The 24,020-nt window shown below is 41.3% G+C and overlaps 1 protein-coding gene across 3 annotated transcripts in view; it reads left to right on the top strand.

Moving 5' to 3' along the window:
* Positions 1-24,020, top strand: part of hepacam2 (HEPACAM family member 2) — a 115,706-nt gene that overhangs the window by 46,383 nt on the left and 45,303 nt on the right. For all 3 annotated transcript variants that reach the window (XM_055662796.1, XM_055662789.1, XM_055662782.1), the window contains exons 3-6: positions 1,647-1,931; positions 16,842-17,138; positions 21,215-21,340; positions 23,479-23,503. In XM_055662796.1, coding sequence (XP_055518771.1) covers positions 1,647-1,931; positions 16,842-17,138; positions 21,215-21,340; positions 23,479-23,503 — 733 coding nt within the window. The remainder of the gene's footprint in view (positions 1-1,646; positions 1,932-16,841; positions 17,139-21,214; positions 21,341-23,478; positions 23,504-24,020) is intronic.

The raw sequence follows: 24,020 nt of genomic DNA, 5'->3' as shown, positions 1-24,020 counted from the left end.
TTGAGTAATTTGCAATCCAAGCAATGATCCGGTCGGACAAACTGTGGGACAAATGTGCTGGAGAAACTCAGCTGGTCAGGTAGTATCGCTGGTGAACATGGATAGGTGACGTTTCGGGTCGAGACACTTCTTCAGTCTGAACCAGTCCAATTGAAGCCAACATTAAGGAGGTGGATTTCACATAAAAGGTTGCCATTAATTAATTCTGATGTCTCAGGAAACCAATTCCAACTGTTAACTGTTTCAATAAGAACTGTTTGAAAAATGAAACAAGATATGCCAGGCATGGCCGTGAAATACTAATTAAGGACAGACAAGGGCCAGATATTTTGCTTCTCTACCATTTTCCCAATATTGCACATTCATGATGGGCCATGTATAAGTGTTTCTAAAAGCATTTCATTTTAAGAAACTGAAATTCTTGTTTCTGGTGAGATTCCTGTTTCTCTTCACAACTGCTGAACCATTCACAAGATGACAGAATGGTATTGTCTTAGCCTTGCCCTTCCTAATCATTGGTTAATATTATGAATGTAATAATAAAAGCAAGTGGCCAAATGTAACAACCTCCTAAATCAATAAACTGGTGTATGTGTTGACATTTTTGGCAATTACGTTGAAATGCCTAATTTTCACTTGAAAAGGATGAATGCAAATGGGAAAAAGCCTTGATATGTCAACAATGCTCTGTGCCCAGGGTGTGATGGTATAGAGTCATAGACTCATGCAACACAGAACCAGGCCCTCTGGTTCAACTCATCCGTGCCGACCAAGATGCCTCATCTAAGCTCGTCCTGTTTGGCCCATCTATACTGTTACTAAAACTCTCATCTTGACCACTTCCTGTCTGCGTTGTAATTAAACTTGCGCAGAAACTATCCCCATAGCGCTACGATTTTTCGCCACCTTACTCACCATTCACCTCTGCTGCAAGTCAAATACGTTTTTTTCCCGATCGGTGAAATAGTACAAAAGTTATGAAGGTTCCCACACCACCCCCTCCCACACAGCACCCTCCCCCACAGCCCCCCCCCCCACCACCACCCCCCCCCACCCACCCACCCCTCCTCCCCTACACCCCTCCCCCACAACCCCTCCCCCACACACACTCCTGCCCCCCCTCCACCCCCTCTCCCCCACACCTCCCCTCCCCTACACCCCCACCCCGGAGTGGTGGAACATTGCTTTGGGGGAACAGGTGAGTGGTGGAATATTGCGTTAGGGGAATGGGTTGCTTTGGGGGGGGGGGGGCACCAGGCCTCCTGTGTGACTGCGACCCAACAGGTCCCATTTAGTCTAGTATCCCTCTAAATCTTTCCCATCCATGTACTCTACCTGTCCTAGTGTCTTTTAAATGCGTGAAAGTTGTATCTTAATTGTTTCATCTCAAGGATGATGTGAAATACACTGAACGTAAAACAATAATTTCACTGACAGTAATATTTACCTGGCATTTGATGGTGTTCTGAAACTGATCTTCCATCGCACAGATCTGCTGATGGAGAACCGATTCACAATATCTATGTTATAACTAGTTCAAACTATGCATTAAAATATATGAGTAGACATTAGTTTACAGTTGTTGTTGCTTATATTATTCATGTTATCAAATGTGACACTTGATGAAGTATCTTTTTGTTTTGTAGTTCCGGTCTCTAAGCCAGTGGTGCACAGTGATCCTGCCTGGGGAGCAGTGGAGTACATAGACAATGCAACACTCACATGTACCGTGAGCAAAGGCACAAAGGTCATTTATCAGTGGCTAAAAGATGGAAAGCCGTTACCAGAAAGCAGCCGTCACATCTTCTCTGTAGACAACAAGATGCTGTTCATTTCTCCAGTTCTAAAAGACGACTCGAGTAATTACACCTGTGTAGCAAAGAACCTGATTAGTATAAATGAGAGTGAACCGATTGCACCAAATATTTACTGTAAGTCATACCTCAAATATTGATATTCAGGAACTATTCAATGTCTTGTGTTTATTGCATGGTTTAAATATGGACTAACATAATATATTCTATGTTGTTATAATTTATAAGGCATTTTGAGACCTAAAAGGCAAACAAATATGGTTGTACTTTTTCATAACAAACGGCAACATGTTCTGTCATGGGACAGTCATAGAGTGATACAGTGTGGAAACAACTTGCCCACACCGGCCAACTTGTCCCAGCTACACTAGTCCCACTTGCCTGCGCTTGGTACATATCCCTCCAAACTTGTCCTTTCCATGTACCTGTCTAACTGTTTCTTAAATGCTGGGATAGTCCCAGTCTCAACTACCTCCTCTGGCAGCTTGTTCCATACACCCACCATCCTTTGTGTGAAAAGGTTACCCCTCAGATTCCTATTAAATCTTTTCCCCTTCACCTTGAACCTATGCCCTCTGGTTCTCGATTCCCCTACTCTGGGCAAGAGATTCTGTGCATCTACCCGATCTATTCATCTCATGATTTTGTACACCTCTATAAGATCACCCCTCATCATCCTGCGCTCCAAGGAATAGAGATCCAGCCTACTCATCCACTCCCTATAGCTCAGACCCTCTAGTCCTGGCAACATCCTCGTACATCTTCTCTGAACCCTTTCAAGATTGACAATATCTTTACTACAACATGGTGCCCAGAACTGAACACAATACTCTAAATGCGGTCTCACCAATGTCTTATACAACTGCAACATGACCACCCAACTTCTATAGTCAATATTCTGACTGATGAAGGTCAATGTGCCAAAAGCCTTTTTGACCACCTTATCTACCTGCGACTCGACCTTCGATGAACCATGTACCTGTACTCCTAGATCCCTCTGCTCTACAACACTATCCAGAGACTTACCATTCATTGTGTAGGTCCTGTCCTTGTTAGAAGTCTCAAAATGCTACACCTCACACTTCTCTGTATTAAATTCCATCAACCATTCCTCAGCCCACCTGGCCAATCGATCCAGGTCCGGCTGCAATCATTCACAACCATCTTCATTATCTGCAAAAGCACCCACTTTTGTATCATCAGCAAACTTACTAATCTTGCCCTGTATGTTCTCATCCAAATCATTAATGTAGATGACAAACAGTAACGGGCCCAGCACCGATCCCTGAGGGACACCACCAGTCACAGGCCTCCAGTCCAAGAAGCAACCTTCCACCATCACCCTCTGCTTCCTTCCATGAAGCTAATTTGCTATCCATTCAGCTATCTCTCCTTTGATCCCATGCGATCTAATCTTCCAGAGCAGCCTACCATGCGTAACCTTGTTGAATGCCTTACTGAAATCCAACATCTACAGCTCTGCCTTCATTGATCGTTTTGGTCACGTCTTCAAAAAACTCAATCAGATTTGTGAGGCATGACCTCCTATGTACAAAACCATGCTGACTATCCCTAATCAGCCCTTGCCCATCCAAATACCTGTATAACTTATCCCTCAGAATACTCTAGTAACTTTCCAACTACAGATGTTAAGTTCACCGGCCGACAGTTCCCAGCATTTTCCCTGCAGCTCATCTTGAATAGAGGCACAACATTTGCCACCCTCTAGTCTTCTGGTACCTCTCCTATATTTAAGGACGACTTGTAAATTTCAACCAGGGCTCCCGCAATTTCCTCTCTAGTTTCCCACAATGTTCTCGGATATAGTATATCTGAAATCCAGGATGTACCACTTCCACCACTTCCAAGAGAATATCTGAGCTGTCATTATTTTGCCTTGAGCTCTTCTTTAATTCTAATGCTGCTCTTTGGTCTTGCAAAATCAACTGACTAATTTATATTAGATTAGATTAGATTATTTAAATTGGAACAGGGATTAAATATTTGTTGCCCTTGTAATTCCTTCCATTCTTCTATTCAAATTGAAGGCAATTTAAATTTCGAACTGGATTGTCACAGGGAAATCATTCGGCAAGAATAGGATACTGAGTTGGATGATCAGCCATTATCATATTGAATGGCGGTGCAGGCTCGAAGGGCCGAATGGCCTACTCCTGCACCTATTTTCTATGTTTCTATGAATGATGGAGCACTGAAAATGGGAGAGGCAACTACCCTGCTGCCAACTAGCATAACAATAATTTGCAGAATAAAAACAGTCAATATTTCCTGAAGAGGGTTCAGGAGAAATTGGTTAATTGGCATGGTTTTGGTTCAATGAAATGACAACATTGTAGAAACCTTTTCAGAAATTATATGAGTCTAATGTAATCTGGGAGCATTTGAGAAACAGTGATCATAATATAATAAGGTTTTGACCGGCGATGGAAAAGCAAAAGAAGAAATGTGTCAGTACCAGTATTTAGAAACATAGAATCATAGAAAATAGGTGTAGGAGTAGGCCATTCGGCCCTTCGAGCCAACACCGCCATTCAACATGTTGATGGCTGATCATCCAAAAATCAGTACCCTGTTCCTGCTTTCTGCCCATATTCCTTGATCCCTAGGTGCTATATCTAACACTCTCTTGAAAACTTCCAATGAATTGCTCTCCACTGCCTTCTGTGGCAGAAAATTCCACAGATTCACAACTCTCTGGGTTTTTACTCACTTCAATCCTAAATGGTCTACCCCTTATTCTTAAACTGTGACCCCCTGGTTCTGGACCCCCCCAACATCAGGAACATTTTTCATGCATCTAGCCTGTCCAATTCCTTGAGAATTTTATATGTTTCTGTAAGATCCCCTCTCATTCTTCTAAATTCCAGTGAATATAAGCACAGTGAATAATGTTTATATAATAACATAAAGACATATTGGTATCACGTAATAATTTTATGGGGAAAGAGTAAAAGTCAGTTTGATGGGTAAAACATGGAGAGAATCTAGATAAAAATAATAAAGCACCTATGATGGCCAATTCTACAAAATTAGTTATGTTTAGCTGAGCAATGTACACAACAGGAACACTGCCATTCTTTTTCTGAGATAACACAATAGCATTAGATTACAACAGTAGTAAACAAAGATGAGTGGTAACAGTTGTGAAATAGAACAGTCGGGAAATACACACCTCTGACTGAAATCAATAAATTGACATACCCGCCTGCAGCACACAAACATAATTAACCCTTAGGTTCCGATTTAAAACACCCCATGAATATTGGAAATTAAAAATGTCTGTTTGCATGGTTTCATTAATCCCAATAAATATCTATCATCAAAGATTTAGCAAACAGATGTTTTATGTAAATGCTCTTATCATAAAAAAAATACTAGAACAAAATTAGGTTTGATGATGCTTGTTTTATAGATGCCATGTTCCAACAGAGTGCCAAATGTGGCATGCAACATGAGTTAGGCACCATTTTGATATATATGCCCATTGGGACAATTTATTTGCCAGTCAGCATGCAACAATACTTGTGTAGGAAGGAACTGCAGATGCTGGTTTAGATAGACACAAAAAGCTGCAGTAACTCCGCGGGACAGGCAGCATCTCTGGAGATGCTGCCTGTCCCGCTGAGTTACTCCAGCTTTTTGTGTCTATGCATTAATACTTTCTGTTCCAAGACCAGGAAGGAGTCTCTCCCCACAACCAGTGCTATTTCAAATAATTATCAATTATTTATAATGAGTTGCTAGTTAATTTCCTTTGGTTATTACAGTTCATCTCAGACATGTGTGCCTGAGAAGGCATTTCTTTAGGATGTAGCATTGACTGGAAGAATAAAAATTATGCTCATTCTCATGGTTCCTGATCATTAATGTTATCTTTATTGCACACTTACAACATGTGAAGTATTTCATTATATATCTTTGGCCATAGCAGCCTCATGTACCTGTATCTCTCATATATATATATTGTTCCCATGTGCGTGCAATACTGGTATCAGAGCTGGTAATGGAAATCGTGAATTCAAGTGATGCGGTATGTTCATCATAATTGCCGGTGTGATGAGGTGTAAAGGGCCTGTCCCACTTGGGCATCATTTGCGTGACACTGCCTACGTCACCACGCACCGTGCGCGTGTAATGCGCACGTCACGATGCGTAAACGATGTTGCGTAAATGACGAGCAAATGTCGCCCAAGTGGGACAGGCCCTTAACTTCCTGGAAATATGAAATGAGAAATGTAAAGATTGTGGTGTGGGGAGTAATGGGGATAAGGGGTGCAGGTTAGTAAATCAGGAGTGAGTGTGTTTGAGATGAGGAAAATTGGGTCTGAAAACACCATCCATGTGGACAATAATGGCAAAATCGTTGATTCCACCTGCTCGATATCTTAGTACATCTCAGATGTCACAGCCAAAAACAGGACTAGAAGCAGTTAAATGGGTGGCAGTAGCCATTGGAAGTGGGTTTTCCAGCCCAGCATGTCACTTCCAGGGGTAGATTGCTTATGACCGGCAAATGTCACCACTTGGTTTAGCAGCAGATCCACTTCCGATGCATGGTGAACCACAGCCCAAAATGGTGCAGCAAAATTAGGAGGGGAGAATTAAGAAGAAACGAATAGCACATCTGGTCTCTCAGCTTTACTCAAGGGTTCAAGAGTTGAGGAATGTTTAATTGTTGAATACACTGAAACAATGAAATTCTGAGTTATTGCTGCTTTTCAGCCACATTTAATGCAACAGAGCAACAAATAAATACACAATATAATTATCAATATTCTGAGTGAACCAGACCAGGACAGTGCAAGTACATAGAGCAACCGGAGTATTGCAAAGCCCAAAGTGCTTCAGTGCTGAGGTAGGTTTGTGGTTAGCATCTTGCAGGATGGTTCTAGAATGGCTTCATCCCATCAACCATCAGTATCTGTTCTCAGGCTCCTGTACCTTCTTCATGATAGTAATAGCGACAATAGAGTGTGGCCAGGGTGGTATGCATCTTTGATGGTATTAGCTGTCTTCTTGAGGCAACGCAGGCTGTAGATCCCTTTGATGGTGAGTTAGTGGACCAGGCAAGTCTATAAACATTCTGTAGTCTCCTTCATTCCTGTGCAGTAGAATTACCGAACAAAGCCATGATGCAACCAATCAGTATGCTCTCCATTGTAGACCGGAGGAAGTGCAATAGACTATTCAGCAACATGCCAAATCGCCTCGATTTTCTGAGAAAGTATTGCCATTATTGAGCTTCCTTTATAATTGCTTCAATATGCTGGGGTCAGGACAAACTATCAGAGATGTCTATACCCAGAAACTTGAAACTGTTGACACTCTTCACTCTTCACCCATCAATGGAGACAGTTGCGTTGTCCCTCAGCTCTCCCTTCCTGAAGTCAACAATCAGCTCCATGCTCTTGCTCATGTTGAGAGCAATTTTGTTGTTCTGGCACCACAAAATCTGATTAGCGATTTTTCTCCTGTCCTCTAATTTGTTGTTATCCAATATTCATTCAATGTCAGTAACATCATCAATGAATTTGAAGATGGCATTGAAGCTGTGTGTGGCTACACAGTCATACAGGGAGAGTAGAACACTTGTCCTGAGGTGCCCCGCTGTTGATGGTCAACAAGGTGGAGATATTGGTGATATCGGGATTCAGTTGCATGGAGAGCTGCAGAGAGCCAATTTCTTGAGTTTGAAGATGAGTTTGGTCGGGATAATGGTTTTGAACACTGACTGCAGTCGATGAACAGCCTGACATACTGTTCCTGCTGTGCAAGTCTCTAATAGAATTATTTAAAACAAAATTCAAAGGCTACTGATAGAGGCAAACTGTCACCAATCATAAGGATGGTCTGTGATCTTGTTATCCCCTGGATCTCACTGTGTCTCTTGAGTAATTTGTTCTATACGGACAGTCAGGTTATTCAGTTATCCATGTTTGAAAAAGCTAAGTAAGATTGGATAGACATCATGGGTAGTATGGTGGAGACACAAGAGACAGCAGATGCTGAAAACAGAGTGCTAGAGGAACTGTGGAGGGAAATGGGCAGACAATATTTCGGGTTGGGATCCTTCAGACTTAAGAAGCGTCTCGACTCAGGGAAATGGGTCTAGTTCTCTCATAGATGCTTTAACCCACTGAGGTTCGCAAGATGGATCCTTCAGACTTAAGAAGCAGGTAGCAAGCATCTACGAAGATACAATTTAAATTTGGACCCATTGACTGTCCAAAACGAAATGACGTTTCTCAGCCATATTACAAACAAAAAATAGACCCACGACACAACATAATTTACATAAACATCCATCACATTGCTGACCCCCCCCCCCCCCCCCCCCCCCCCCCCACCGATGTCAGAGTCTGTCAAAGCCCCCGGCGGGCGATGGCGATTGTCCCGCTGCCATTAAAGCCACGCCGGGTGATGCAAGGTCGCACACCGGGTTCTTGATGTTAGAGCCCCCGGCGTGCGCTCGCAGAGTCCCGCAGCCATTCTAAGCCGTGCGGGGCGGTGCTGTCCAGGAGCTCTTCGACCCCGCAACTCGGGCCTCTGTATTTCACCTAGTATTCACGCAACCTAGTATTTCAATAAACAAAAGGAGGCCCATGGATGGGTTAGGTATAACTCCTAACCAATATAATGGTGGCAAGCATGAGGAACAAATTGTCCAGGAAGATAAACACGAAAATTAGATGGAAGGGTTTAAGAGAGAATTCTGGAAGACTTAGGAAAGATTTAAGGTTTTTGCTTTCTGGGAGCTGCCAAATGGATGACAGAGAAGTTTCTGGACATGCTTTTCCCTATGTTCACAATCAGTTTGAATCGAAAGGGTTTATAACCTACCCACGTATCCTATTATGTTGAACTGTGATGAAGGATCATTGGTTATTTCTACTTGCCAGCTGCTTAGCGACAGAAGGTTGCAATATAGTCACAAAGTAATCACAATAATGTCACCAGCAGTAAAATGTTATCAATGTGTACTCTGGCTTTTGTTTGTCATTGGTCTCAGGATCTTTAGCACAGCTGGTATGATGGGTGTATTGTGGCTTACTCCAAAGGACCAAGATAGATATTACAAAATGGATGCAGTGTTATAAGATCTGAAACACTTTCTCTTTTTGTCGGTATTTCTATTGGTTTATTTTCTTTTGTTGCCGATATACAGTAAGAAAATTTAAATGCAGGCTGTCCAGTCAAATCTTATTATAATGAATGCAATCATATCATACACAAGTCCAGCAGGTAGTGCAAAGATACATTTACTAGAGTGCAGAATATTGTGTTACAGTGTTATAGCTTTACAGCTGCAGAGAAAGTGCAGATAAAATGAGGTAGGTTGAGAGATCAGGACTACATCACCTTATGAGAGGACCAGTCAGTAGACTGATGATAACAGGGAAGAATGTGTTCCTGAACCTGATGCTTTGTGCTTTCAAGCCATTGTGGGTGGCGCTGCGATGGCAGACTCACCAACAGTCTGTTCTTTCATCTTTTTTTGTTATTTTTAGTGTGTTGTAATAGTTTGTGTTAATATTCTCTGGTTTGTTTTATGTGGGGGATGGGGGAGGGGGATGGGAGAAACTTTTTTTTCAATCTCTTACCTTGCCTGAGATGCGATTATTTTCCGGATTGTATCTCCGGTAACTCTTTGGCCTGACTGTGGAGCTGGGGGCCTTCGCGGGACTGACTTTGAGCCCCACCGTTGGGCATGGACTTATCATTGGAGCCGATTCCTTGCCTGGGAGCGATGCTCCAACTGCGGCATGCGGACTTTAACATCAAAGGCTCGCAGCCTCGGGAGACCTTCGGGAGCTCCAAACCCGCACGATGTTCGACAAGCCCCGACCAGGGGTTCGATTGCCCAGCGTGGAGAACTGACATCCCCCAATGCAGGAGCTTGATCGCCCGATGCGGAGGGCAGGCCGCCGACTAAGGGAGTCAAGATCGTCCCATCAATGGAAGGCTCAAGGCCCCCGACAGCGGGAGAACAAAGAAGGGAAGAGATTGAACTTTTTTTCACCTTCCATCCCAGTGAGGTATGTGGAGGAGTCACTGCAGTGGATGTTTATGTTAAAATATATTTTGTGTGTTCTGTTGCTTTTTATTAGTATGACTGTATGGCAAATTAAATTTCTCGTATGTTGCAAAACATACTTGGCTAATAAAGTAAGTATGAATATGAGAAGGGGAAATAATCATGTTTAAATTGTCCTCGATTATGTTGGCTGCATTCACGGGGCACCATGATGGATGGGAAGGAGGCTGGTAATTAATGATTTCCCCCCCCCCCCTTCTCATTTTTTTTTTGAAAGAGTGATTGATAACCTCCCTGTATATTGATCACCCTTTTACAGTATCTTGTTTTGGGAACAAGATACTGATATTATGAACCTTGACAATTAGGGTTGGCAGGGAATGCAAGAAAAAGCCATTGCAGTCAATTCAACCGTGACCTCAACCTAGGGCCACATACACTGCAATTCCAGGTTTCATCACTGAAAACAAAATGGCTCATCCCCTTTGCATCTGGGGAAAAGGGCACTCAATCATTTACTCTGGGAATAATTAACTGAGCAGAGACCAAGGATCCAAACTGAGCCATGCACTGTCCTCTTGCGTGTGAATGACACAGAGAGATAATTCTGTCTCACGGAAAGGCCCCAAATGGTCAGCCTTATGGTTTTCCAGTGCATTAACCATTGGACAAAGATAAGGCATGTATAGCAGTTATTGACATTTATATTTGACTGACAATGATTACTTGGGTGGTGCCTACTTATCAGAGCTTGCTGATAAAAAATAAGAATATGATTTTTAAATTTGCTGCACTTCCTTGAGGCCATCTCAGACTATACATTGGCAATCTATTCACTATTTAAACAAGCACATCGATTTGGCGGTTCCTAAAGTGTAAAGAGGTCTCTGGATTTCAAACATTTTTGGTGATGGTTGAATTGTGACTAAAGGGTATATACCTCTTGACGATATTAGGAACTCTTCCACAAAAATCATTTCAGTTGTATTTTTGATATAAATTCAGCATATAATTGATTAAGTGTAAATATTTTAAGTTTGGGGCAACTAACCACCACTGTTACTTTTAACACTTCATAATCTGGGGCTTCATTATCTTTACACAGATTCTTAAACTAATTGAAGAATAATTGTTTGCAAATGTGCATGTGCTGCGAGCTGTCTGTAAATGACAGTGCCAGCCATTTGGGAGAGACCAGGTTATCAAGAACAGGACATTATTTGTTTTTTAATATTTTTGTTAATTTAGAGTGCAACTCACATGCATTATGGGAATATGTCGTAGAAAGCTTTTTATCGGGATGCATCACAGCATGATTTGGGAACAGCTCCATCCAAGACTGCAGGAACTTGCAGAAACATGTGGATGCAGCCTAGACCATCACACGAGCCTACCTCCATTCCATTGACTCCATTTACACCTCACATTGCCTCGGCAAGATCAACAGCATAATCAAGGACAAGTCACAACCTAGCTACTCCCTCGTCTCCCCTCTCCCATCGGGCAAAAGGAATAGAAATGTGAAAACGCACACCTCTAAATTCAGGGACAGTTTCTTCCCAGCTTTTATCAGGCAACTGAACCATCCTACCAACAATCAGAGAGCAATCTTGAACTACTATCTACCTCATTGGAGATCTTATGACGACCTTTGATCAAACTTTAATGGCTTAACCTTGCATTATTCATGTTATTCATGTTATTCACGTTATTCAATTTATTCATGTTATTCCCTTTATAATGTTTCTGTACAGTGTGGATGGCTCAATTGTAATCATGTATTGTCTTTCCACTGGCTGGTTAGCACGCAACAAAAGCGTTTCACGTGACAATAAACCAAACTCATGTAGAATAGAATAGAATAGTTTCTTTATTGTCATTGTAACATGGGCCATGTACAACGAAATTTAAAATGTCAGCCAGTCAGTGCAGCATTCAAACATTTCTAAAGCTAACGAAACATCCACGGTAAAATAATAAAGATAAGCAATAAATAAAAAACACAGACAAAGCACGCATACACACCCAACCCTCCATCCTTCTGTCGATTTCACCGTTACCACAGTCCCTTAGTCTGTATCGCCCCTGCGTTCCTTGGCGGCCACATTTAGTGCTTTTATAGCAGTGGGGTAAAAACTGTTTTTGTAGTCTATTTGTCCTTGTCCTTGTGGATCTGTACCGTCTGCCTGACGGCAACAGTTCAAACAGGGAGTGTCCGGGGTGGGAGATGTCCTTTATTATATTCTGGGTTTTTTTGGTGCAGCGGGAACTGTGTAGGTCCTCCAAGGTAAGGAGAGGGCAGCCGACAATCCTCTGGGCGTTGTCAATGGCCCTCTGGAGCGCTTTCCTCTGAGCCACTGTGCAGCTGGTGTACCACACGCATACACAGTATGTTAGTATGCTCTCAATGGAGCACCGATAAAAGGACAGCAGCAGCCTCTGTGTGATGTTGTTCTTCCTGAGCACCCTCAGGAAGTGCAGTCTCTGCTGGACCTTTTTCAGCAGCGCAGTGGTGTTCACGCTCCACGTCAGGTCCTCCTCAATGTGGATTCCCAGGAAGCGGAAATCCGCCACCCTCTCTACACAGTCCCCTCTGATGGTCAGTGGTACCATGTCCGCAATGTGACAATAAACTAAACTCAACTCCATATCACTCTTAAAATAGCAATATTCTGTTGCTGCATGGCGCTGTGGAACATGGATAGATAATGTTTTGGGTCAGGACTCTTCTTCAGACTGATTGTAGTGGGGGTAAGGGGAGAGGAAGAAAGTTAGAAGACCTCTCTTCCAATTTGTTTCCCCCCGCTCCACCACAATCAGTCTGAAGAAGGGTCCCGACCTGAAATATTATCTATCCATATTCTCCAGAGATGCTTTTTTGTAATCCAGCATCTGTAGTCCTTGTATCTTTCTTGTTTAGCTCGTATACATATCAGAAAATCATTATATTATTTAAGTGATTTCATAAGGAAAAGACCATTCAGCTCATATATTCCCACATGGATCTTTTTCCACCCTTTTCACTCTTTGACACACTTCCATATCCCTCCATTTTTTTCCCTTCCTCAATGCAAATCCCACCCACTTGATTACGTTGATATTTAATAGTTCAGTCAGTAACATGCCATTGATTATCTGCAGCCACGTTTGGAAAGTATTTGCAACAAATCTATGAATTCCCAATATTTGCAGCCAGAAGACAAGGTTCATTTTCCTGGTAAAATTACACCCATAGAGTTTACACTCCACTTTCCTTCCTTATGAGACACTATTTCTCAATAACAACATCTGAAATAATGAAAATCTGAAATGGTGTGCATGTCATGAACAATTTCCTTTGTGTGTAGCTTGAAATAAATCTTCCTATACTAACACGTCAGAATAAATTTCATGAAATATTTTCTAACGTCAGCCAAAAATGAAGATATAATTTGGTTTCATGCCCTGAAAATTACACTTGTAAATTCATAGTTGCCACATATAGAAAGAACAGACCTCATTGAATTCCATAAATACAGTAAAATGGTCGAAATATTATTCAAAGATGCATTTACAAAAGGCAATTACAATACATTCTGCATGTTACCTCTTGGATTGGACTCTTCTGTCAACAAATAAACAGTGTTTGGTGTGCAATCTGGCCAGCAATGAATAATACAATTATCATAAATAATGTTCATCAAAAAGGCATATAAATGCAAATAAATAACTAAAAAGTTTAAAACAAAGCAAAATAAACCAATAAATATGTTACCCTCACCCTTGCCTTCTATTCTACTGGTCTGGAATTCCTATTGAAATCACTGGTGTCTTGAATCCTGCATCAGATCTGATCAGCGTAGCACCATTTATCAGTCACCAAGTTCTAGACTTGCAATGTGTGCATGTTTAGGACGTATGTGCAGTCAACTGGCTGAATACTAGCAGCTCCCCACAGAACAAATGGGAGCCTTTTGTGTAAATCTCAGCAGAAATTGAGTGCTAAGTTACTTAATAAGTGCCACCTCTCACCATGGTAAGTGCTCTTAAAGTAAGGGCACTTTGGTTTAAATAAATGGGTTCCATGTGCCTGAGACACGAGAGACTGCAACTGCTGGAATCTGGAGCAAGAACTGACCACTGGAGGAACTCAATGGATCAGGAAGCATCAGTGGGATGAGTGACATTTTAGGTCATGACCCTGCATCAGGAATTGATCTGAAACATTGACTCTGCTTCCATGGATGCTGTCTGAACTGCTGAGTTCCTCCGGCAGTTTGCATTTTACTGTGTGCCAATGTTACATTCTGTGAGAGTCATTTCTCCAGCACCAGTTCCTCAAAGATGAGGACTTGGTTTCATGTGGAAAACATTTGGACCATATGTGAGGATGGTTAAGAGGCAGATTCTCTATCACTGGCTAAGGTAGAGATTGGCCCTTGACATGCTTCGGCTAGTTTTTACCATTGGGTAAAGTGTTTGAGACCTATCGCAATTTTGACTAATTTATTTGTGTCATAATATCACATTGTAATATCAATCATGCAATGAGATTAGGAAGGATGAAGGGGAACCTCATTGAAACTTACCGAATAATGAAAGGCCTGGCTAGAGTGAATGTGGACAGGATGTTTCCACTAGTGGGAGAATCTAGGACCAGAGGCCATAGCCTCAGAATAAAATAATGTACTCTTAGAAAGGAGATGAGGAGAAATGTTTTTTGGTCAGAGGGTGGTGAATCTGTGGAATTAATTGTCACAGACGGCAGTGGAGGCCAAGTCAATGGATATTTTTAAGACGGAGATCGACAGATTCTTGATTAGTATGGGTGTCAGGGGCTATGGTGAGAGGGCAGGAGAATGAGGTTGAGAGGGAAAGATTGATCAGGCATGATTGAATGGCAGAATAGGCTTAATTCTGCTCCTATAACTTATGGACATGACTTAGTCTCATGTGGAAAACATTTAGACCAAATATGAGGATGGTTAAGAGGCAGATTCTCTGTTGGTGGCCAAGGTAGAGATTGGCCCTTGCCATGCCTCGGCTGGTTTTTACTCTCAGGTAAAATGCTGTTCCTCTGTTTGAGACCCATCGCAAATTTGAATCATTTATTTGTGTCACAATATCATGGTGTAATGTCAATCATGCAATGAGACTTCCCCAGTGCCTCCTGGGTGCAAACACTTTGTATAAATAGAAGTCGTTTACTGCTACCGTATGTGTCGTAAGAACACTAAGGTAGAAGTGATCAATTTTCAGTTATAAATGCACATAACTATTTATACATATCTTACTTATGTATAAAATCTTCATAATTTTCTGACCACTTTGTTGTGATTATGATGGTCAAAGAAGAAGTGGTGTAAAAGACAACTTCCCTGCTCTTCTTTGAATAATATTTTGATATTGTTTACATACAATTGGGATGCAGATGCATCCTGGGGCTTAATGCCTTATTTACCATTATTATTATTAACGCTCACTATCACACTGAAGTATCAGCTTTACACTGAATTGAAACTCATCATGAACTTAGGTTTATTATTGTTAACTACCGAGGTAACAATGACAAATGCTCAATCTATCACCAATTACATGATATTTGGGCTGTAAATTGTTTGTTATTATCTGATACAGAATGGTCATAGGTATAACTACTGCAGCCAAGAAATGTGGAATCACATTGGTGGCACCAGCTTTCAAATATATGATTCTTCTTTTCTCTACCATTAGCATTCCTTTCAAAATTGAAAACAGTCTTTTTAAAACTGAAATAAATCTCTTTTGCGTAGGAAGGTTGCAGATGCTGGTTTACACTGAATATAAACATAAAATGCTGGAGTAACTCAGCTGGTCAGGCAGCATCTCTGCAGGTAATGAATAGGTGACATTTTAAATCAAAACCCTTCTTCAGACTGAGAGTCGGGAGAGGGAAGCTAGATACATGAAAACGTTCATTAAAAGGTTCAACAGGAGGTTCATTCCTCCAGTTTCCTGCTCCCCTGACTCTCGGTCTGAAAAAAAGCCTCGACCCGAAACGTCGCCCATTCCTTCTCTCCAGAGATGCCGCCTGACCCGTTGGGTTACTGCAAAATGTTGTATCTATTTCTTTTAAGATAAACTGAGTTTCCAGATATCATCTAAATGTGATAAGTGAAAATATATTTTGCTCTTCTTGTACTGAAATAATTGGGAGGAATTGTCCAAATGACCTCATCATGTCATGCAGAGGTTCACTTTAGAGGGTGGATTTGCTCTGGATCTGGGTACATGGCCTTAACACTTTTCTGGACTTTGCCAAGGAAAGAGAAGAGGCAGAGAGATAGACAGAGCATGCCAGACTAGAGCACATTAGACTGTGGGTCCAGGCTGTCCAATGCTGTCAGCAGCAGCCACTTACAGGACAAATGCAACCCTAGCTAACTTTAAAAACCAAAGAGAGTGGCATATTGGACAGGGGAGAGCACAGCACAGTAGTTGGTGCTGCTGCCTCGCAGCTCCTGGAACATGTGTCGATCTTTTCCTCGGTCGCTCTCAATGGACAATAGACAATAGGTGCAGGAGTAGGCCATTTGGCCCTTCGAGCCAGCACCGCCATTCATTGTGATCATGGCTGATCATCCCCAATCAGTACCCCGTTCCTGCCTTCTCCCCATATCCCCTGACTCTTATCTTTAAGAGCCCTATCTAGCTCTCTCTTGAACTGTGGCCCCTGGTTTTGGACTCCCCCAACATCGGGAACATGTTTCCTGCCTCTAGTGTGTCCAAGCCCTTAACAATCTATATCTGGAAACTCAGCTGAATTTAATTGTGATGCTTTCAAGGGAATGAAAAGTGGGATGAATTCTGTGACATCAGGCGATCTGCTCCACCAACCCAGAAAATCCCAAGTACCCCATTATGTTTTTATCACAAATCAAAACTCTAAAAACATTTGCATTTTTGGTTCATTATTGTTGGTGTGAATATTTTTTTTCATGTATTTTTTCCAGATGGCCCCTATGACTTGATGGTGAAGTCTGAACCTCGATTCAAAATTAGTGAAGGAGTGTTTGCTGTTGGCAAAGGAGAACCAGTCTGGTTTAAATGTTCAGCAAATTCCAACCCACCGAATGACTACTCGTGGTTCCAAAAAGCCAACAACAAGACGACACCTATCCATCGGGGGCCGGTATTAAATATCATGTCTGAGAAAGTACCCGAGAAAGCTGATTACATGTGCTGTGTCTACAACAATGTCACAGGCAAGCGGGACGAAACTCAGTTCACACTCATTCTCTCCCACACCGGTATGTACTGTATGTATGTGCTTGTTGTCTGGAACTCATTAACAGCAGCATCTTACAGATAACGCAGTCGTAGTTCTTTACAATACTGAATTAATCTGGCATAAACATGACTTTCAAGCAAATCTAAAGTGGATGAATTCTGTGACACCAGGCAGATTCATTTGATGTACATGAAGAGGATTAAATTGAGTTGAGGCACACGGGACTGCACATGCTTGAACTTTGAGCAAAAAACAATCGACTGGAGGTACTCAGCAGGTCAGGCAGCATCAGTGTGGGAAGAAGGACAAACAATTTTTTGGGCCAGGACTCTTGCAATGGACTGAGAGAGTGATGGGGAGTAAACCAGCATCAGGTGAGGTTGGCATGGGGTGGGGTAAGAGCGGGTACACAGTAGGTGGACTCAGGTGAGGAGGAGTGGGGAAGAGTGGGGTGGGCTAACACAAAAGCTAGGGTGTGATTGGCAGAGGTAATGGCGGGCTGATTAGGATGGAATCCGATGGGAAAGAAGATGGAGTCTGGGACCAAATAAGGGGAGTGAAGTGGGCTGACGGGATGGGGCTTGTTGAGTGGATTGAGTGGACAATGGGTGACGGGCAGATAGTTTGAGTTCTGAAGCAGCTGGTTGAGAGGGGGTACGGTGTTGTGCGAAAGAAGAGTATGTGAGGGAGGATCAGGGTGGATAGAGGGACTGGGGGGCTGGGCAGGTTTGCTGAAATTGGGGAATTCAACGTTCATGCCATCGGGTTGGAACCTATCGAGGCAAATTGACATTATAACAGCATTACCAAGATTTGATTTGTGTGTGGTTTAATCCCAAATTTTGTGTTTGTGTAGCTGACACCATCCGTGCTAGTTTACAAAGTTCCCTGCTAAAATTAAGGAAGTCAGTTGAATTAACATGAACCTATTTATGATTTACCCTTACTAAAAGATATTCTGAATATTCATACTTTGTTGCATGAAATCAAATGGTGTACCAAACCACAACTTTCTGGCAAGAATAAAAATCTAACCTTGGTGTCTGGCAGCTGCTTTACCACCTGCACTACCTTCTGTCCAAAGTTGCCAGTTGTATAATTCAACTAATTGTAAGAACTAATGTTACCGAGTTGTTATAGATATAGTGTTCTACCAAGCACTACTGTATAAATTGAATGATACCAATGAATATAAACCTCTTTTCACACTTTTATATTATGCTTTTATCAAGGCTTCACATTGCACAACAGGTGTATTGTAAAAATGTAAATAAAGACAGCAGCTGCTCAGTGTTACCATAATCAGATCACCATGATATTTGCTTTACTGAATAACATTGCACCCACACAGCTTACAAAAGTGAACCATAGAGTTCCATATAAAATAGTTATTGTGACTTATGGAAAATGGAAATAAAATGTATCTGATTATTGCTGGCGTAGTTTTCTGGTGAATATCATGCCATTTGGTCATGAGAGGGCACAAGTCTTCTAAATACAGATTTCATCTTAGGGTATCTAAACACCTCAATTGCAGATAATATTCTCTCTCTCTGATATATACTGTAATGTAGTTCTATTTAATGAAACCAGAGGAAGGAAATGTGAAGACGACAGTTATTGTGAATCTTCACAGCTTTTAATCTTCATGGTTTAACCACGTGTCATGACAACTGTCTAACCATTTGCCACTATATTTTGTAAGGCATTTAAATTGCAACAAATATTTATTTTGTATATTTCATTAATATAGGTGGTCAAAAATACATTATTGTTGATTTAAATTAAATTAAATACAGCAGATCTTAATTTTCAGAATCAAAATTCATGGTGAAAACTCTTTACATCTATGTTTACATTTTCTTCTAGTTTGATTAAATGTCCTGGCCAGAGTCTCATCTGTACTATTGCCACTAACCCTCCCAAAGAAATTCACTTGGAATTTGTGCATCCTAATCTTGAGTGCTATAGTTATTTATGCAAACTTCAAATGCCAAGTATTTAATAGATTTGTGACCAACCAAACTCTTTTGTTCAGCAAATATTACCCATATTGACATCTGCAGTGAAGCCTGGGGCAGTTCAGTGAGCAATAGGCATAAAATAATTTGGGTTTGAGAGGGTAGTTGCTAAATGGAATCAGAATTGATGCACTAATCGTGACATCCAGTTATTTTTGGTTTTGTCACACTGTACATACAGCTGGGGCAGAGATATCACAACTGTTCTCCCTCTGTTTCATTAACCAATGAATTCCAACAAATGTAAGAACCAGTAAAGAAAGAAATGGAGTCCAAGGCAGCTGTGTTGAAATTGAAAGTCCGACAGTTTTTCCTGTCAAGTTTCCAAGTGCATATTGCTATGTAAATATAAAGGCTTCCCGAGGCTTATGTCAGATTTTGTGGGCTAATACTATGAAGAAAACAAAATATTGGAATTTCTTTCCTAGCAAGTTGCCATTTTACAAGAAGGATATGAAGTCTTTGGGCACTTGCAAAATAGGTTCTCTAAAATGTTTCCTGGATCAGAGGATAATTAGCAATATACTGTAGATAGGTTGGACAAACTTGGATTATTTTCTCTGAGGCACTGGAGACTGAGGGAAGATCTGACAGAATTTTATGAAATTATTAGAGGCAGAGACGGGATAGATAGTCAGAATATTTTTCCCACAGTAGAAAGGTCTAATACAAAAGGGCATCGCTTTGAGGTGAGAGGGCAAAAGTTTAAAGGGGACTTATGAGTGCAGACCTAAGACTTTTGCCTCCATCACAGTGAGGAGATGCTGGGTGGAGTCACTGTGGTGGATGTTAATATGTGTTTATTGTTGTTTTATTGTATTGTATTATATGTATGACTGCTGCAATTTTGTTCAGACTTCGGTCTGAATGACAATAAAATGCTATCTATGAGGTATGATTATTTTATCCACAGAGAGTGGTAGGTGTCCGGAAAATGCAGGGTGTAGAAGAAGTTATGATAGCAATGATTAAGAAGCATTTTTACAGATATACAAACAGACGTAGAATGGAGAAATGTGGGTGTACAGGCAGATAGGATCAGTTTTGAGTGGCATCATGGCCCTCCTCCCCTCTGATTGATATGGGTTTTATAGGGAGTAGGCTGACAAGTTCAGATAGGCAAACCAATATCAGCTAATCAGAATTAAAGGACGTTCTTTTGGGAAGGTGATGAGGAGACATTTCTTTAGTCAGAGGGTGGTGAATCTGTGGAATTCTTTGCCACTGAAGGCTGCAGAGGCCAAGTCAGTGGATATTTTTTAAGGCAGGGAAAAATAGATTCTTGATTAGTACAAGTGTCAGAGGTTATGGGGAGAAGGCAGGAGAATGGGGTTACGATGGAGAGATAGATCAGCCATGATTGAATGGTGGAGTTCTTCTACTCCTTATGACCTTATGACCTAATTGGACTCAGCGGTTACTAATGATGTCGGGGATTGGCCTCTAGTGGTGGCATCTGAGGGAGGAGGCGCTGTCACAAGAGGCATTCTGAAATCACACCTAACATCTGTCATAACCTAAAATTAAATCAATTCAATTTGAGTTTATTATCATATGCACAATGAATTTGAAATTGCTAACCCTCTCCATCTCAGGCCCACCTTTTGTGAAGTCAGTAATCAGTGCCTTGGTTTTGGTGATGTTGAGAATGAGGTTGTTGCTGGGCCAACATTCAACCATGTGGTCTCACCGACTCACTGATCCAGATTCATCACCACCTGTGATTCAGCCAACAACAGTGGTGTTGTCAGTGAACGTGCAGATGGTATTGGAGTTGTTCATAACCTTACAGTCATATGTGTAAAGAGAGTAGAGCAGGAGGCTGCTGAGGAGCACCTGTGTTGATGGTCAATGAGGAGGCGATGTTACCGATCCACACTGATGGAACTCTGCAGATGAAGAAGTCAATTACCAACAACCTAAGTAGAAACAAGGAACTGCAGTTGCTGGTTTATCGAGGAAAGACACAAAATACTGGAGTAACTCAACGGGTCAGGCAGCGTCTCCATGTAAACCTGTGCTCTGCATTGGCAATAATACATTTCACTGACTCTTCTGATTGTGTGATTACTAGGTCAAGAAAGGCGGAAATATAAAGGAAGCTCCATCCACTCATTGGTTATAATTGTTGGATTGTCAATAACTCTGATCGTCTGCATACTTCTTTACTTTATTCTAAAAAGATATTTTCCTCGAAAAGGTATGTTGATATCAATGAAAACTCAATTTCTTTTGTGGGATTTGCCCTTAATTTTTGTTCACGTAAGACCTAGCAGCAAAGAAAATATTTTTTGTTGTTGCCTTTGTTCAACAAAATTAGCTGAAGTGGTGCTTATCTGATCTGAAGAGATCTCAAATACAATGGACCAGTTTATACTCAATCCAAATTGTTGCCCGCTCCCATTCCTCATGCCCAATGCTGTTCTTGCCCATGACAACCAGGTATCAAATAGCTAAACCTGTAACAATGGATGTAAGTGATTAATAAAGGTTTTAAAAAAAAGATTATGTTTACTTATAACTAAAATAACTATTGCGATTTAAACACTCAAGCACATTGCAATTTTAAAAAAGGGGCTGGAGTTATAGAAGTGAACGGCACTGATAAAGGCCTTTTCTATGCCACGTCTATGCCAACCATTTTGCCCACCTACATTAATCTCATTTGCCTTCATTAGGTCTGTATCGATCTATGCCTTGCCTATTTAAGTGCCAGAATAAATGTTGCTTAAATATGACAATTGTATCGGATCTCACCATCTCCTCTGGCAATAAGTTCTATACATCAGTCACATTCTACACATAGATCTTTCCCTTGGAACCCCTTTAAAATTCCTTTCTCTCACCTTACACATGCTCTTTTTATAATACATCTACCATGGGAAAAGGAGTCTCCCATCCATGTCTCTAAATGTTATGTATCTCTATTAGAAACATAGAAACATAGAAATTAGGTGCAGGAGTAGGCCATTCGGCCCTTCGAGCCTGCACCGCCATTCAATATGATCATGGCTGATCATCCAACTCAGTATCCCGTACCTGCCTTCTCTCCATACCCCCTGATCCCCTTAGCCACAAGGGCCACATCTAACTCCCTCTTAAATATAGCCAATGAACTGGCCTCAACTACCCTCTGTGGCAGAGAGTTCCAGAGATTCACCACTCTCTGTGTGAAAAAAGTTCTTCTCATCTCGGTTTTAAAGGATTTCCCCCTTATCCTTAAGCTGTGACCCCTTGTCCTGGACTTCCCTAACATCGGGAACAATCTTCCTGCATCTAGCCTTCCAATTAGGTCACCCCTTAGCCTCCTTCACTCAGTCTGTACAATTTCTTCTATAACACGTTTTCCAATCCAGGCAACATTCAGGTGAATGTCCTTTACATTATCTCGCGCCCAGCCACATCTAAGAGTGTCAAGTCAAGTGTGTTTAATTGCCATATGTACTGAAAATAGAACAATTAAATTCTTACTTGCAGCAGCAGCATCATAGATACAGTATGTAAGCACAGTACTCACACATAACATAATAAACAAAAGAACGCTCAATAAATTAAAAAAACATTAATACAAAACAAAAGCCCAACATCTCTAGTGGAAATAAGACAGATTGTAGTTCGTATTTTAAATGGTGTTCGTAATGTTCGAGAGCCTGATGCTTGTTGGGAAGAAACCGTTCCTGAACCTTGACGTCACAATATTCAGACTTCTATACATTCTTCCTGATGGCAGGAGCGAATTGAGAGAGTAGCCAGGGTGATGATTTACCCTTTACTCTTTATGAGGCAACACCTCCTATAGATCCCTTCGATAATGATGAGGACAGGCCATCATCCTATACTGGACAATCAGAATTGCACACAATACTCTGAGTGGTCTAACCAGTTAACAGTTGTGCATGGTGAATGAATGGTCGCCACTGTTGTGACAGTGTGTCTTTATGTGTGTGAGGGTAGACCATGTGGTAGAGCCTCATCTCCAATTAACTTGGACCTTCTTTCAGTGGATCAATGGATCAAAACCATATATGATTGTTGGTTTGTAGAAGTAATCCCACAGTAGGATAAATCATGCATAGGCCAATTCTATTCCTTAGCAGAAGCAAGACATCTCTGTTTCTGAGGGACTGCCTGTGAAGAAGAAGTGTCATTGCTGGCACCATTGCATTTGATGTAATCTTTGGTATTAAAATGATTCAGATCTATTATCTTCAGTTTATTTCAATGTAATTCCAACATTTACTTGGTATTTGTTCCTTCTGATTATTTATGGTTTGAATGCATTTATACTTGAAGCATGCATTGATCAATGTGTCATAATTTGTTCTCTTTCTCTTCAAGTGATTAAGAAGGAAGTGTACCACAGGTAAGACAATTTATTTTTAATACATTTTAATTTGCTTTTTTATGCACTGGATCTTCTCAAAGATTTATATTCTATCCTTGCATAGAAACATAGAAAATAGGTGCAGGAGGAGGCAATTCGGCCCTTCGAGCCAGCACCGCCATTCATTGTGATCATGGCTGATCGTCCCCAATCAATATCCCTTGATTCCACCAGCCCCATCTAACTCTCTCTTAAATCCATCCAGTGATTTGGCCTCCACTGTCCTCTGTGGCAAGAAATTCCACAAATTCATAACTCTCTGGGTGAAATGTTTTTTTTCATCTCAGTCTTAAATGGCCTCCCCTTTAAGTGTGGCCCCTGGTTCTGGATTCGCCTGGACTTGCACTTGGGAATATCTTAAAGTGAACATAAATGCAGTTGAAACTAAAGGGGTAATTGTTTATTTCGTTATTTTTATTCCTAGATTGCGAGATTCACTGAAAATATTTCATTCCATGTCGTCTTTCCTCTTGCTGTAAAGGGCCTGTCCCACGGC

The sequence above is a fragment of the Leucoraja erinacea genome, chromosome 2 (assembly GCF_028641065.1).
Source record: "Leucoraja erinacea ecotype New England chromosome 2, Leri_hhj_1, whole genome shotgun sequence".
NCBI classification, from domain to species: domain Eukaryota; kingdom Metazoa; phylum Chordata; class Chondrichthyes; order Rajiformes; family Rajidae; genus Leucoraja; species Leucoraja erinaceus.
The sequence above is the reverse complement of the archived record's forward strand: the minus strand, read 5'-3'. Positions and strand labels throughout refer to the sequence as shown.